Source organism: Oncorhynchus mykiss, chromosome 3 (genome assembly GCF_013265735.2).
Source record: "Oncorhynchus mykiss isolate Arlee chromosome 3, USDA_OmykA_1.1, whole genome shotgun sequence".
Taxonomy (NCBI): Eukaryota; Metazoa; Chordata; class Actinopteri; order Salmoniformes; family Salmonidae; genus Oncorhynchus; species Oncorhynchus mykiss.
Window position 1 is genome coordinate 61803955 of NC_048567.1, and position 15452 is coordinate 61819406.

General features: G+C 41.9%; 1 protein-coding gene across 9 annotated transcripts in view; it reads left to right on the plus strand.

Annotated features, from left to right (window-relative positions):
• The window catches only part of LOC110520324 (nck-associated protein 1), a 58981-nt gene that overhangs the window by 30522 nt on the left and 13007 nt on the right, over window positions 1–15452 (plus strand). For all 9 annotated transcript variants that reach the window (XM_036974833.1, XM_021597565.2, XM_036974828.1 and 6 more), the window contains 5 exons: window positions 4295–4440; window positions 5176–5308; window positions 8085–8204; window positions 11227–11366; window positions 12332–12463. In XM_036974833.1, coding sequence (XP_036830728.1) covers window positions 4295–4440; window positions 5176–5308; window positions 8085–8204; window positions 11227–11366; window positions 12332–12463 — 671 coding nt within the window. The remainder of the gene's footprint in view (window positions 1–4294; window positions 4441–5175; window positions 5309–8084; window positions 8205–11226; window positions 11367–12331; window positions 12464–15452) is intronic.

The following is a 15452-nucleotide window of genomic DNA, read 5'->3' on the forward strand; positions in this document are numbered from 1 at the left end:
CAAATAGTATTCAGAATCCTTTCACAATGCTGGACTGGGTTTGACACTTTTGAGACTATTCTATTGGTTCAATTGCACCAGGCAAGCTCAATGGAACCAAAAGAATAGTCTGGAAAGTGTCAAACCCAACCCATCTGGCAATCCTGGCAGGCTAGAGCAAAGGCTTAAAGTATTTGGAAGGATTTCAAATATTATTTGAACCCATGTCTGGGCTTTGAGGCCACTGCTAGGTGTGTGTGTTGTAATTAGCACTGTGTGTGTCATAATGAGCCATAATTAGCACTCTGGGCCAGTAATGAGGGGGCAGTGTTTAGCATGCTACCCTACTCCTGTCAGCCTACTCCTGTTTCCTATCTATAGGCCGCTGTGCTGTGCTGTGCTGTGCTGTGCTGTGCTGTGCTGTGCTGTGCTGTGCTGTGCTGTCGTGTCCTATAGCCCATTGTGTGTGTTGGGGAAGGGGAACGGAACCTCCGGTAGATACAGTAGACCAGGTTCCCCTCCATCTCATCAGCCATAATTAGCACTCTGGGACAGTAATAAGGGAACAGTGTTTAGCGTGCTACCCTACTCCTGTCGCCTATCTATAGATCAGAGAATGACCTGAGCACCTATCCACAAAGCATCTCATAGTAGGAGCGCGGATCTAGGATCTGTTCATATGATCTTATTTATTATGATCTAAAAGGCAAAAATGATCCTATATCAGCAATCCTACTCTGAGCTGCTTTGTGAATACAGGCTCAGATCTTGTATTCAGAGTAGGAGTGCTGATATAGGATCAGTTTTGTATTTTAGATTGTAATGAATAAGAGGGGGATCTGATCCTGGATCAGCACTCTTACTCTGATGCTTTGTGATACAGGCCCTCTGGCTGCTGCTCTACACCGTTCACAGACAGCCTCTCGTACTGTACACTAGGGTAGCAAATACAGAACTGCTCAGATAACAAGAAGCAGGGCGATGGTTTATTCACTATGCATCTTTGCGTTCGGTGTTTTCCAGGGACAAAGCAAATTCAGGAAGTATTTAAACAGCCTGTACAAGAACCGCTGACAAATGTATGAACAGCTAGCTATATATACAGTATAGGCCTACATATTCAGGTGCTGCATACTGCCAAGTAGTGTGGTTGTATGAATGTCACTGAGTAGTCCTTATTTATCGAGGTGGAGTTCTTCATGTGAGGATCAGAACCTAAACCTGTCTGTTCCACAAGAGCACTCTTGTGCTCTCTTCCACCAGCTCTATGTCAACCACATAACCCACACATGAATGAATTTAACAGACTAGTAATGGAGAAGATATGGCCTGAAATACTGAAAGGAGGAGGAGTACGCTCTGTCTGTCATTAGTGACAAATGTCTAACCATCATAAAGAAATATTTTTATTTTTTAATTCATGTGCGTGTTATTTGAAGTTATGAAAAATACAATGTCATGCATTTCAGAGATACTGTATTATGGATATAGGAGGATAGATTCTGGGCCCCATTACATTTCTTAAAAACTATTTGGAATTAATGACAATAAATATTATTCTTTGAAGCTGTGTTTGCTTAAGAATCATTGCTCACCTATTAACCCATCCCTTAACCCATCTATCCCTGTCTCGCTCACTCTCTTTCTGTCTTGCTCTCTCAACCATGCTTGGCTCCTCAGTACTTTGCTGAGATCATCACAACCACCCCTGCTGCCAGGGACCCACATCACTCTCCCTGATCCGTTGGTCGACTCTTTGTTCCACCGTTGTCTGATTGGCCCAGCCCTCCACTCAGATGGATTTTCATGATGCGTCCCAAATGGCACCCTATTCCCTGTATAGTTCAATACGTTTGACCAGGGCCCTATGGGCTAGGTCTATGGGCCCTGGTCAAAAGTAGTGCACTTCATTGGGAGTAGGGTGCCATTTGGAACAGAGGCTATGCCATGGCCATCCCAATCAGTTCCCTCTGAGATGTTGTCTGATCTCAGCTCAGGGCCTCGGCAAGAAATGCTTCAACTTGGAAAAGTTTCTCAGTTTAGTCGGTAAATTAGGCCAGGGAAGGCAGGGGGAAAAGAGAAAAGCTTCCATGTGTGGAATGGGAACTGTTTTCCCAACACAGCTGAACAACTATTTTCTCAAGTCTCATGGTTTTTCTACTGGCTGCTCTACACCCTTCACAGACAGCCTCTCGTGCTGTACACTAAGATAGAAAAAACAGAACTGCTCAGATACCAAGAAGCAGGACGTTGGTTTATTCACTATGCATCTTTGGTTCATTGTTTGCCAGGGACAAAGACAATTCAGGAAGTATTTAAACATATTGTACAAGAACAGCTGACAAATGTATGAACAGCTAGCTATATATACAATATAGGCCTACATATTCAGGTGCTGCTGTCATCCCTAAAAACAGCTGGTTGTAAGTAAGAATATGACAGTGAATATCAAGATGGAGTTCTTAGTCCTGAAAGATTAATGTTTGGATCAGAACCTAAGTCTGTGTTCCACAAGAACACTCTTCTTCTAAAGGTACTCTCTTCTCCTTCCATAACCCACATGCCATGTGAGCCATTTCAGCACTCTGGCAGACAGACTTTGTCATAAGCCATATCAATGTCCTTTCTGTTAAGTACTTTTCATTATTTTCAAGAAGAAAAAAATCGTTCATAGTTTTACTTTGGAAACTTGCTGTTTGTGTGATCCATTAAGTGAACGTGTTGGATGAGAAATACAAACTGCCATTACCACAGTGATGTCATGTTAGTGATATTAATCTAAACAAAGTCTTGCATGTCATCTAACTCCAACTAGCAAACAATGGTTGAGACACAGTTGGACTGGATGGAGGGAAGAGAAGATAAACCCTAACCCTTATTTTTCTCTCTCGTCTGTCTTTCTTCATGTCTCCTTTCTCCACAGTGCTGTTTTCTATTTCTGTTCTGATTATGGCATTGTGACAACCATGCAACAGCACTTTAAAGTTTCAAAATAGGCCTTGAATATCAATACTCTTACTCTTAAGTTTTCCTCTTGCCTACTTTTTCTATTTATTGTCCTTTCTCAGACATTTGAACCACAGGTGGTTGTGTGAGTTTAGCACCTGCTAAATGTCTTTATGTGGTTGTGGTACCAGGTTGGCATCAAACGTTCTTTTATTTGGCAGGCATTTTAGAGATGTTGAGAACCAGCGGAACATGTTCGAGTCAACGCTCTCGCTGCATTTTCTCACACTTGTGTAGCTCGAAATCACTTCTTTCCAAAAAGTGTGTGTGTTTTTATTTGATGGATTTCACGCTTTATTTTTGGACTTGGATTCTTTAAGGACTCGTTGTGCCCTGGTAACACAGCTGTTTCACTGCCCTTGGTGTGTGTCCCAAATGGCACCCCAAATGGCACCCTATTCACTACATAGGGCTCTGGTCAAAAGTAGTGCACTATGAATAGGGTGCCATTTGGGATGTAGTTTTGGTCTCCAAAAAAATAACTGATGGCATCGCTGCTTCAGGGCTTCAGAACTGTGGCCATTTTCCTTTTTACGATCTCCACGATCAAAGAAAGCAATGTCTTGAACTCTGCAGAGTATCTGTTTTGCATACTGTCTTGCTTTGGGAGGAAATTGTATTGTTTGGCCATTGTCAGTAGTATCAAGTATCAAGTTAACGCAGACATCTTCCCAGAAATCTTTCCTTAGATGTTAATGACATGGTAACTCATCCAACCACACTTTTCCTTCCAGACTCCCACTGACTTCCAAATTTAAATCGGATCATGTTTTTATTTGATTCTTAAGAAAGGGGGAATTTTGGGGAAAGAGAGAAAGGAATGCTACTAATAGGAATATGATTTGTCCAAAAACCTGAAACTACATGATACAAACAATGACTACCTCATGAAGCTGGTTGAGAAAATACCAGGAGTGTGCAAAGCTGTCATCAAGGCAAAGGGTGACTAATTTGAAGAATCTCAAATATAAAATATATATTTTATTTGTTTAACCCTTTTTTGGTTACTACATGATTCCATATGTGTTATTTCATAGTTTTGATGTCTTCACTATTATTCTACAATGTAGAAAATAGTAAAAATAAAGAAAAAACATTCAATGAGTAGGTATGTCCAAACTTTGGACTGGTCCTGTAGATATAAAGCCACTTCAGCTGGAAACAACATGGCATACATGAGTAAAGAATGATGAACTATTAAGGGTTAATACGTTTTGTTTTCCCCTGGGCTGACCTTAATAGTGTCTCCAAAGAAAGTGTTCTCCTGGTAAGGCCTATACCAATAATGCCTTGTTTCCCCCTTGGTTAGGCCTATACCAGTGTGTCCAAGGCTTCTCTGGGCATCGCAGACCACCGTGAGTTGGGCAAGATGATGAATACCATTATATTCCACACCAAGATGGTGGATTCCCTGGTGGAGATGCTGGTGGAGACATCTGACCTCTCCATATTCTGGTAAATAAACGAACCAGAACAGCCCAGAGGGCAGGAGCATATATCTCATGTTTCCATAGCTTGAGGCAGCTTGATGTACAAGTACACTCCCTGGACAATACGTTTTCCACAGGGCTTATTCTTTTAGGGTCTACATTTACATTTACCTCCATGTTCAGTTCAGTTACACAGACATTTAAAACATAGTAAAAACTAATAGGTCATATAGTCTCTCCATCTTCTGGTAGGGGCTCTACATTTGGGACTCCAATTCAGAAAAACATGAAGAATTATTGCTGGGTAGTTTAATTGAAGCAGTAAAATACTAAGAAAAACACATCAAATATACATACAAAAGTAAAAACTGCAACACAGGAAAATGCATAACATCAATACAAATAGATTGGATCCAGTTAAAAATAGTTTTCAAGGAAAACATAGTAAAAGGTAATAGGCTATAGAGCCATCACTCATCCTATAAAACCCCATGGTAACTAACTGTCTGTTAGGGGTTTTGTTATGTTATTTTTCTTTGTTATGTTTGGTGTAGACAGGTCAGGACAGGAGATGAGATGGTTGGACAGATTAGGTATTATTGGACCAGAGATATATGATGAAGTTGGCAGCTCATGCTCTTTCCTCTCTCCCTTTCTTTCTTCCCTATTTACTCTCTCTCTCTTCTAATATCTTTCCTTTCTCTCTCTCTCCTTTGTTCTCTCTCTTTCCTTTCCTCTCTCTCTCTCTCGCCTCTGATAGCTTTTACAGTCGTGCGTTTGAGAAGATGTTCCAGCAGTGTTTGGAGCTGCCCTCCCAGTCTCGTCACTCCATCTCCTTCCCTCTGCTCTGTACCCACTTCATGAGCTGCACTCATGAGCTCTGTCCTGAGGAGGTGAGTGAAGTGTCGCATTGAGATATGATGTAACGACCATATCACAAAACATCACAGTAAGCATCACTAAGGTCTGGCTGGTCACTCTGGGATCTAGTCATTTAGGAAACAATCTTATTTTCAACCTAAATAACTAATATGTTTAATTGATCAGATCGGCCTTGCAAAATACGTTTTCAAAATTCTTTCCTAGTTGAATGTCAAAAGGTACTCAAGGGTCTTTCCTACTTAAATAATGGGTAAATTAATACATAAAATACATGTTTATTAAATGAACCCAGACATGTTTGTGTATTATACTTGCAATGTAAAGATTTCAAATGTTTTGTATGCATACTAATAAGTTTGACTTGATCTCTTTCCAAGAGCTGGAATCTTAGGTTAAGCTCCTGGTGCAGTAGCAACCTATTCAATTTGGAGTTTCATCTCATGCAGTAGTTTTCTAGCACTTATGGGGACTGCTAGTCTCAGAGAAGCAGGCCATTTCATAGGATGTCTCACACACTGAATAATGTCATTGTTGCACCTGGGGATTGGAGGGAGGGAGGAGGGAGGCTGCATGTGTGTAGGTCTCCATCAGCTCCGTCTCAGTGCTGCTAGGGCCCATGGTGCATCCCAAATAGAACACTGTTCCCGAAACAGTGCACTACTTTTGAACACATGGGTACTGGTCAAAAGTATTGCACTACATGGGGAATAGGGTGCCATTTGTGACATAACCTGTGTTTCCTTCCATGCTGTTAGGGCATGTGACCAGAGCAGCAGGATGGAGTCAACAGAGAATCAGGAAAGTCACAGCAAATTTTTGTGGGTTGTGGAATGTCGCAGAACGAAGCGTCCAGAGCTGTGGTCAATGTACCCAGATGTGTACCGAGAAGCAGAGGGCTGAAAAGCATGATTTATTAAATCTGTAATTGAACCATACACTGGTACATCTACTAGCTACTCTCAGGGGGAATGTGAAAGCCCTCAGCACACACAAGCTCCACAACAGATTTCTGTTTCCCTCTCTTTTGAAATACACCGGGCACATATCATGAAGTGTTTGTTCCTAACAAACATGTAGCCTTCTAATATCCATTTAGTTTGGTAAATAAGACATATTTTCACTCCTAATTGGTTGAAAAACGGTACTGAAATAGGCGGCACAATAAGTGGCACAATAGGCGTTCTCATGTGGCCGAGCAAAGTGGTCAAGGGAGAGCCTTTTGCTTAAGAGCTGTCTGAGTGCACTTAGAGAAATAAAAGAGATTTATTGAGACATAGAAGGCTTGGATTTCACTTATTCAAACACAAAACTCCCTTTCTCAGCATGTCTTCAAAATGTTCCTCTTCCTATGTCCATTCCGCACAGCTTTGGACAGCTGCAAAAGTTATTTATGTTGGAAAAGCTCTAAATGTTTCCAAGAATATTTCCATCTTGCACAGAAAACTTTTTACAGCAGTTTATAGTAACAGTAAAAGGCCTGCATCTCAAATGGCACCCTATTCCCTATATAGTGCATTACGTTTCACGAGATCCCTATGGGCCCTGGTCAAACGTAGTTCACTATATAGGGAATAGGGTGCCATTTGGAACAAAACTAAGATCACGGAACTTCAGTCAAAGGTCAGTCTTAGCATCAGATAGACTTTTCTCGCAGCTTAGAGGGTGTGTGCACTGTTTGACCAGAGTTGTGTGTGGGGACTGTGTGTGACCAGTTTTAGTGTGTCAGTGTATACTGTTTGGTCAGTGGGGAATGTTACGGGTTGGCTACCTATGAATGACAGGTTCACTCAGACCATCTCTTCCTACAAACCGCAGGTTCTAGATCTGTTTGGCAATGACATCTACTGATGGAATTAGATCTGGGACCAGGCTAACAAACAGCCATTCACCAAACCATCTACTGCGCAACCACCAGCCAATCTCCTATATACACTACATGACCAAAAGTATGTGGACACCTGCTTGTCGAACATCTCATTCCAAAATCATGGGCATTAATATGTAGTTGGTCCCACCTTTCCTGCTATAACAGCCTCCTCTCTTCTTGGAACATTACTGTGGGGACTTCCTTCCATTCAGCCACAAGAGCATTAGAATATCATTGTATACTGTTGCGTTAAGATTTCCATTCACTGGAACTAAGGGGCCTAGCCCGAACCATCAAAAACAGCCCCAGACCATTATTCCTCCACCAAACGTTAAGGTTTGCACTATGCATTCAGGCAGGTAGTGTTCTCCTGGCATCCACCAAATCCAGATTTGTCCGTTGGACTGCCAGATGGTGAAGCGGGATTCCTCACAGCAGAGAACACGTTTCCACTGCTCCAGAGTCCAATGGTGGTGAGCTTTATACCACTCCAGCTACCGCTTGGCATTACGCATGGTGATCTTAGGCTTGTGTGTGGCTGCTTGGCCATGGAAACCCATTTCATGAAGCTCCCAACGAGCAGTTCTTGTGCTGACGTTACGTCCAGAGGCAGTTTGGAACTGTAGTGAGTGTTGACCAGGGCAGCTCTAGCAGGGCAGAAATCAGACAGACTGACTTGTTGGAAAGGAGGCATCCTATGACGGTGCCACATTGAAAGTCACTGAGCTCTTCAGTAAGGCCATTATCCTGCCAATCTTTGTCTTTGGAGATTGCATGGTTGTGTACTCGATTTTATACACCTGTCAGCAACGGGTGTGGCTGAAATAGCAAAATCTACCAATTTGAAGGGGTGTCCACATACTTTTGTATATATAGTGTAGCTTTCCCCAAGATAACAACATTTTCTTCCCTTCCTACAGAGGCACCACATAGGCGACCGAAGCCTGTCCCTGTGCAACATGTTTCTGGATGAAATGGCTAAACAGGCCCGCAACCTCATCACAGACATCTGCACCGAGCAATGCACGCTCAGCGACCAGGTGAGGTTCTGTTGTCATGGTGATTAATCACAGTCCATGCTAAGTAGTGATACAGTGCCTTGCGAAAGTATTCGACCCCCTTGAACTTTGCGACCTTTTGCCACATTTCAGGCTTCAAACATAAAGATATAAAACTGTATTTTTTTGTGAAGAATCAACAACAAGTGGGACACAATCATGAAGTGGAACGACATTTATTGGATATTTCAAACTTTTTTAACAAATCAAAAACTGAAAAATTGGGCGTGCAAAATTATTCAGCCCCTTTACTTTCAGTGCAGCAAACTCTCTCCAGAAGTTCAGTGAGGATCTCTGAATGATCCAATGTTGACCTAAATGACTAATGATGATAAATACAATCCACCTGTGTGTAATCAAGTCTGCGTATAAATGCACCTGCACTGTGATAGTCTCAGAGGTCCGTTAAAAGCACAGAGAGCATCATGAAGAACAAGGAACACACCAGGCAGGTCCGAGATACTGTTGTGAAGAAGTTTAAAGCCGGATTTGGATACAAAAAGATTTCCCAAGCTTTAAACATCCCAAGGAGCACAATGCAAGCGATAATATTGAAATGGAAGGAGTATCAGACCACTGCAAATCTACCAAGACCTGGCCGTCCCTCTAAACTTTCAGCTCATACAAGGAGAAGACTGATCAGAGATGCAGCCAAGAGGCCCATGATCACTCTGGATGAACTGCAGAGATCTACAGCTGAGGTGGGAGACTCTGTCCATAGGACAACAATCAGTCGTATATTGCACAAATCTGGCCTTTATGGAAGAGTGGCAAGAAGAAAGCCATTTCTTAAAGATATCCATAAAAAGTGTTGTTTAAGGTTTGCCACAAGCCACCTGGGAGACACACCAAACATGTGGAAGAAGGTGCTCTGGTCAGATGAAACCAAAATTGAACTTTTTGGCAACAATGCAAAACGTTATGTTTGGCGTAAAAGCAAAACAGCTGAACACACCATCCCCACTGTCAAACATGGTGGTGGCAGCATCATGGTTTGGGCCTGCTTTTCTTCAGCAGGGACAGGGAAGATGGTTAAAATTGATGGGAAGATGGATGGAGCCAAATACAGGACCATTCTGGAAGAAACCCTGATGGAGTCTGCAAAAGACCTGAGACTGGGACGGAGATTTGTCTTCCAACAAGACAATGATCCAAAACATAAAGCAAAATCTACAATGGAATGGTTCAAAAATAAACATATCCAGGTGTTAGAATGGCCAAGTCAAAGTCCAGACCTGAATCCAATCGAATCTGTGGAAAGAACTGAAAACTGCTGTTCACAAATGCTCTCCATCCAACCTCACTGAGCTCGAGCTGTTTTGCAAGGAGGAATGGGAAAAAATTTCAGTCTCTCGATGTGCAAAACTGATAGAGACATACCCCAAGCGACTTACAGCTGTAATCGCAGCAAAAGGTGGCGCTACAAAGTATTAACTTAAGGGGGCTGAATAATTTTGCACGCCCAATTTTTCAGTTTTTGATTTGTTAAAAAAGTTTGAAATATCCAATAAATGTCGTTCCACTTCATGATTGTGTCCCACTTGTTGTTGATTCTTCACAAAAAAATACAGTTTTATATCTTTATGTTTGAAGCCTGAAATGTGGCAAAAGGTCGCAAAGTTCAAGGGGGCCGAATACTTTCGCAAGGCACTATAAATGCTTTTTGAAGTCGGTTCGATTATTTCAAAAATAATCAAGATTTTTGATTTCATTAAACATTTTTTGTAAACATTTAATGCACTACAGTATGTATTATGTGGGTTGAATGCTGTAATAACACAGAATACAACAATGAATAAAAGTCCCATGATGGTAGTGACTGCCCATTACTGCTTATCACTTATTAACCATCATTTATTCACATTACTTTACTTTAATAAAATATTAAAGTTTTTGTCATCTCTATAAAGCTGCTGCCTATGCTGTGATAAAATCAACATTTTAGTAGTTCTTCAATGTAAAATAAGGCATACTTTTATGACTGCTGAATCAATCACTTCTTAGATCATGTATTTTCAGGTAAAAATACCTCTCGAAGTATCATGTATTTTCAGGTAAAAATACCTCTCGAAGTATCATGTATTTTCAGGTAAAAATGCCTCTCGAAGTATCATGTATTTTCAGGTAAAAATGCCTCTCGAAGTATCATGTGTTTTTAGGTCAAAATACCGTTCGAAGTATCTTCTATTTTCAGGTCAAAATACCTCTCGAAGTATCATGTATTTTCAGGTAAAAATATCTCTCGAGGCAACTGCTCTCTATGTAGCGCATTCTTCTGGTCTCTTACGTAGCGGGTGTAAAAGAAACACAGACCGGACAAGTAGGCGCGCAATTGATTATGGTCAAGCTAATTATCACATTTTCTGCCCTAAATTATGTAGAACATTGGCTTGTTGGAAACTACAACTCCCTACTACATCGCACCGTTCATGTATGATCTGATTTATCTCTAGAGAAAATTCAGCGCAATGTGCACATTCAGCTCACAGAAAAAAACAAAACTAAATGGAATTCAAATCATTTAACCAATGTTGTTCAGTTAGTTGTTTTAAATACCTTTCGGTTAATCGCTCAGCACTAATGCTAAGCAACCAGGTGAGTGCATGTTGTCATGGTGATTAATTAATCAGGGGTTTGGAGCGAGGGGTCTGGGTCTGCTCTCATAACCGCTTGTGTCATTCCATAACCATCTAATTTATTATAATTTCTGAAGGGCCGTTTCCCAAACACAGTTTAGGCCTAGTGATTTAGGCTTACAGTGAGTGCATAACTTGTTGATTCGTATGTTGGAACTGAACCTATCCACTAGCCGTTTAAGTTTTTCAACTGTAGGTCTTAAGTCAGATACTTTTCGTAATTCTATTTCGGTCATAGACAGTAAATACAACACAATATAGCCTAAGTTGTGCACGTTCCAACTAAGTGCTTTCGAAATATAATTTGTCACTTCATTCCTTATTGGTCTGTGGGTGTTAAAGGGGTTTTCCTGTTGCTCCTGTTGTAGCTGCTGCCAAAACATTGTGCCAAAACCATCAGTCAGGCGGTGAACAAGAAGTCAAAGAAGCAGATGGGGAAGAAAGGCGAGCCTGAGAGAGAGAAGCCTGGAGTAGAGAGCATGAGGAAAAACAGGCTGCTGGTCACCAAGTAAGTAGTGTATACTCTGTAGGGTCCCTCAGTAAGGTTAGGGACTCTTTCCCAATGTGTCTTTACTCGATTCGTCCTCTCCTCTTTCTCAAAACAAATTGGAGAACGTCCACGGGGATGGAACCTTGGATATTCTCCTCCAATTCCGAGGAATAAAGGAAAGACAAATTTGGAAAGAGGCCTGAAACACAGAGACATGGCCACTTCCACCCCCACTTCTGCACTCCATGACCTCCTCTCCACTTTCAGATGTTTTCAACAGTACACTATTAATCGATGGTTTTGCAAGTCATGGTCTACATGCGTCCAAAATGGCATCCTATTCCCTACATTGTGCACTAGTATGGGCCCTGGTCAAACTTTATTTCCCACTGTGTTTGAATAATACCATGCTAAAATATATTTCCACCACTTGCCCTCCTGCTTATTATACTACGCTACTCCTAATTCTCGACTCTACTCCTAATTCTCGACTCTACTCCTAATTCTCGACTCTACTCCTAATTCTCGACTCTACTCCTAATTCTCGACTCTACTCCTAATTCTCGACTCTACTCCTAATTCTCGACTCTACTCCTAATTCTCGACTCTACTCCTAATTCTCGACTCTACTCCTAATTCTCGACTCTACTCCTAATTCTCGACTCTACTCCTAATTCTCGACTCTACTCCTAATTCTCGACTCTACTCCTAATTCTCGACTCTACTCCTAATTCTCGACTCTACTCCTAATTCTCGACTCTACTCCTAATTCTCAGCATCCAGTAAGATACATAGAAACAGACCACCAGCAGGGCTAGTATAATAATATAGATTCAGGTCTGAGCCAAAAAAGGGGGGTGTAAAAACAACAGTAGCTGTGGTGCTGGAGGAATTTAATCCATCTGCTCTGTCACAGATTTCCCCTTTAATCTGAACGAAATGAGGTTTTAATGCCTAACTGATGTGTGTGTGTGTGTTCTTAGCCTGGATAAGCTTCACACGGCGTTGTCCGAGCTGTGTTTCTCCATCAACTACGTACCCAACATGGTGATATGGGAACACACTTTCACTCCTAGGGAGTACCTCACCTCACACCTGGAGATACGCTTCACCAAGTGAGTACACAAATGTGCTTGCAGACACACACATGGACACGAACACACAAACACACTCAGGGTGTCCACTCTTTTATTACAATACCAGTCTTCACAGGAGGCTATGGGTGAATTCCTGCAGATAGTCTGACTGCTCTCTCTCTGTTTCCACTGTGTTGTAACGTTAGCTGGTCAGTTATGAAACTTGCTTCTCCTCCCCCAAACACCAATCCATTGATTATCTCACGCAGAAAGGCATTGAGGCTTAGTTTATTGTTATAAATCAAGGAACATTGTGATCCATTTGTAGATATTACACTAAACAAAAATATAAACTCAACATGTAAAGTGTTGGTCCCATGTTTCATGAGGTGAAATAAAAAGTCCCAAAAATGTTCCATAAAAAAAGCTAATTTCTCTTACATTTTGTGCACAAATTTGTTTACATCCCTGTTAGTGAGCATTTCTCGTTTGCCAAGATAATCCATCCACCTGACAGGTGTGGCATATCAATAAGCTGATTCAACAGCATGATCATTACAAAGATAAAAGGACAATAAAAGGTCACTCTAAAAATGTGCAGTTTTGTCACACAACACAATGCCACAGATGTCTGAAGGAGCATGCAATTGGCATGCTGACTTAAGGAATGTCCACCAGAGTGGTGGCGGTGGGGTTATGGTATGGGCAGGCATAAGCTACGGACAATGAACACAATAGCATTTTATCAATTGTAATTTGAATACACAGAGATACCGTGACGAGATCCTGAGGCCCATTGTCATGTCATTCAGCCACCATCATCTCATGTTTCAGCATGACAATGCACGGCCTTGTCGCATGGATCTGTACACAATTCCTGGAAGCAGAAAATGTCCCAGTTCTTCCATGGCCTGCATACTCACCAGATATGTCATCCATTGAGCATGTTTGGGATGCTCTGGATTGACATGTATGACAGCATGTTCCAGTTCCCGCCAATATCCAGCAACTTTGCACAGCTATTGAAGATGAGTGGGACAACATTCCAGGCCACAATCAACAGCCTGATCAACTCTATGTAAAGGAGATGTCGCGCTGCATGAGGCAAATGGTGGTCACACCAGATACTGACTAGTTTTCTAATCTATGCCAATACCTTTTTTAAGGTATCTGTGACCAACAGACAGATGCATATCTGTATTCCCAGTCATGTGAAATCCATAGATTAGGCCTAATTTATTTATTTCAATTGACTGATTTGAACTGTAACTCAGTAAAATCTTTGAAATTGCTGCAAGTTGCATTTATGTTTTTGTTCAGTATAATTACAATCCCAAGGCAGAGTTTAACAAAAAACCTCTCAGGGGTTTATGATTTTATCTGTGTGATTTATTGGTCCAGCAGACATGTTTTCTGGGATCAGAGTGATTTTTGACGCGCGTCCAGAATTGGGCCTGACCGGTCCAATGAAATAAACATTGTGCTGGAGAGGAACAGGTATTTTCCTCTGTGGGAGTTAGGGTTGTGACGTATGTGCTTTGGCTGGCCCCTCTCTCTCTCTGTGTGTGTGTGTGTGTGTGTGTGTGTGTGTGTGTGTGTGTGTGTGTGTGTGTGTGTGTGTGTGTGTGTGTGTGTGTGTGTGTGTGTGTGTGTGTGTGTGTGTGTGTGTGTGACATTGGCTAACCCCTCTCCCCCGGGCCGTGAACTTCTCCCGTGCTTCCCAGATATGAGAGCCTATTACCATTAACACACAACGGCACGCTCACACATACAAAGGCATTCACTGGGCCTATTACCATGCACATAAACACACACCCTATTACCGCCACTTACCACTACGCCCTGCTCTGCTCCTTAAGGTCAGCGCAGGATAAAAGTTTTACTGCCCTTATGTTCCCAGTTCCCAGCACACTTCAGACAGATGAGAAAAAATGCTAATTACTAAATGTTCCTAATGATCGATCAGGCGCCATAGTTTTTAAACCCTGCCATGTTTGATCCGATCTGCCTGCTCCACACCTTCAGCTGCGCAACCAAGTTATCTACGTAGAAATATGGAAAAGTTAGGGATTGGGGAAAACAATACAGCCATTGTTGAACATTGTTGAAGACTCGCCCAAACTCCCTGGAGTCCATGTAACTAACAGGCACCATTTTCTGATGTAAAAAGTACTTTATAAATACATTATATTGACTGATTGATTCCTATATGCCTAACCTTAACCTTTGGATCTGCCGGTTAAATATCTACTTCCAGGACAATATCAACGCCCTCTCAGCCTCTGTCAGTGAATTGCAAAGAATTGGTCATCATGCTCTAGATCAGCAAACACGTTTGGTCTTCGCCAAAAGGCATGTGGGAGACTCCCCAAACTTAAGGAAAATGCTATATCTGGCACAAACCCAACACCTCTCATCACCCCGAGACCACCACAGTGAAGCATGGTGTTGGCCGCATCATGCTGTGGGGATGTTTTTCAATGGCAGTGACTGGGCGCCGCTAAATACAGGGAAATTCTTGAGGGAAATCTTTCAGTCTTCCAGAGATTTGAGACTGGGACAGATCCTAGTCGATCGCCAAACACCTCTGTAAAAAACACAACGATAAGCGAATTATACTGTTGGAGGTAGGTGCACCTGATTCAGCTGCCCTGCGCACTGGGTAGGCAACGTGTTCCCATTTTGTACCTTGAGACATATGAAAATGGTTCAAACTGCCTTCCCGGCGGGCCTGGGGGGAGCAAATCAAGTGCACTATAGGCCTACCACTGGCCGTTCAGATGGCTCAGATTACCGTGTCTGCAGTAATGTTGCAGGCACAAAAGAAAGCCACAGCAAAGTTAATACAATGAGATTTCAAAATGTTTAAAACCATGACCAGAGAGAGACGGTCAACTAATACAGCAAAGAGATGCTGTTTTTATGAGTGAGTTCATGTTTAAGTTCTTAGTCAGCACTATCAACACTTTCTATTTAACTCTTTTATAAACCTAAAACATAAAATGCACGTTCTCCCTACTTCATCTCA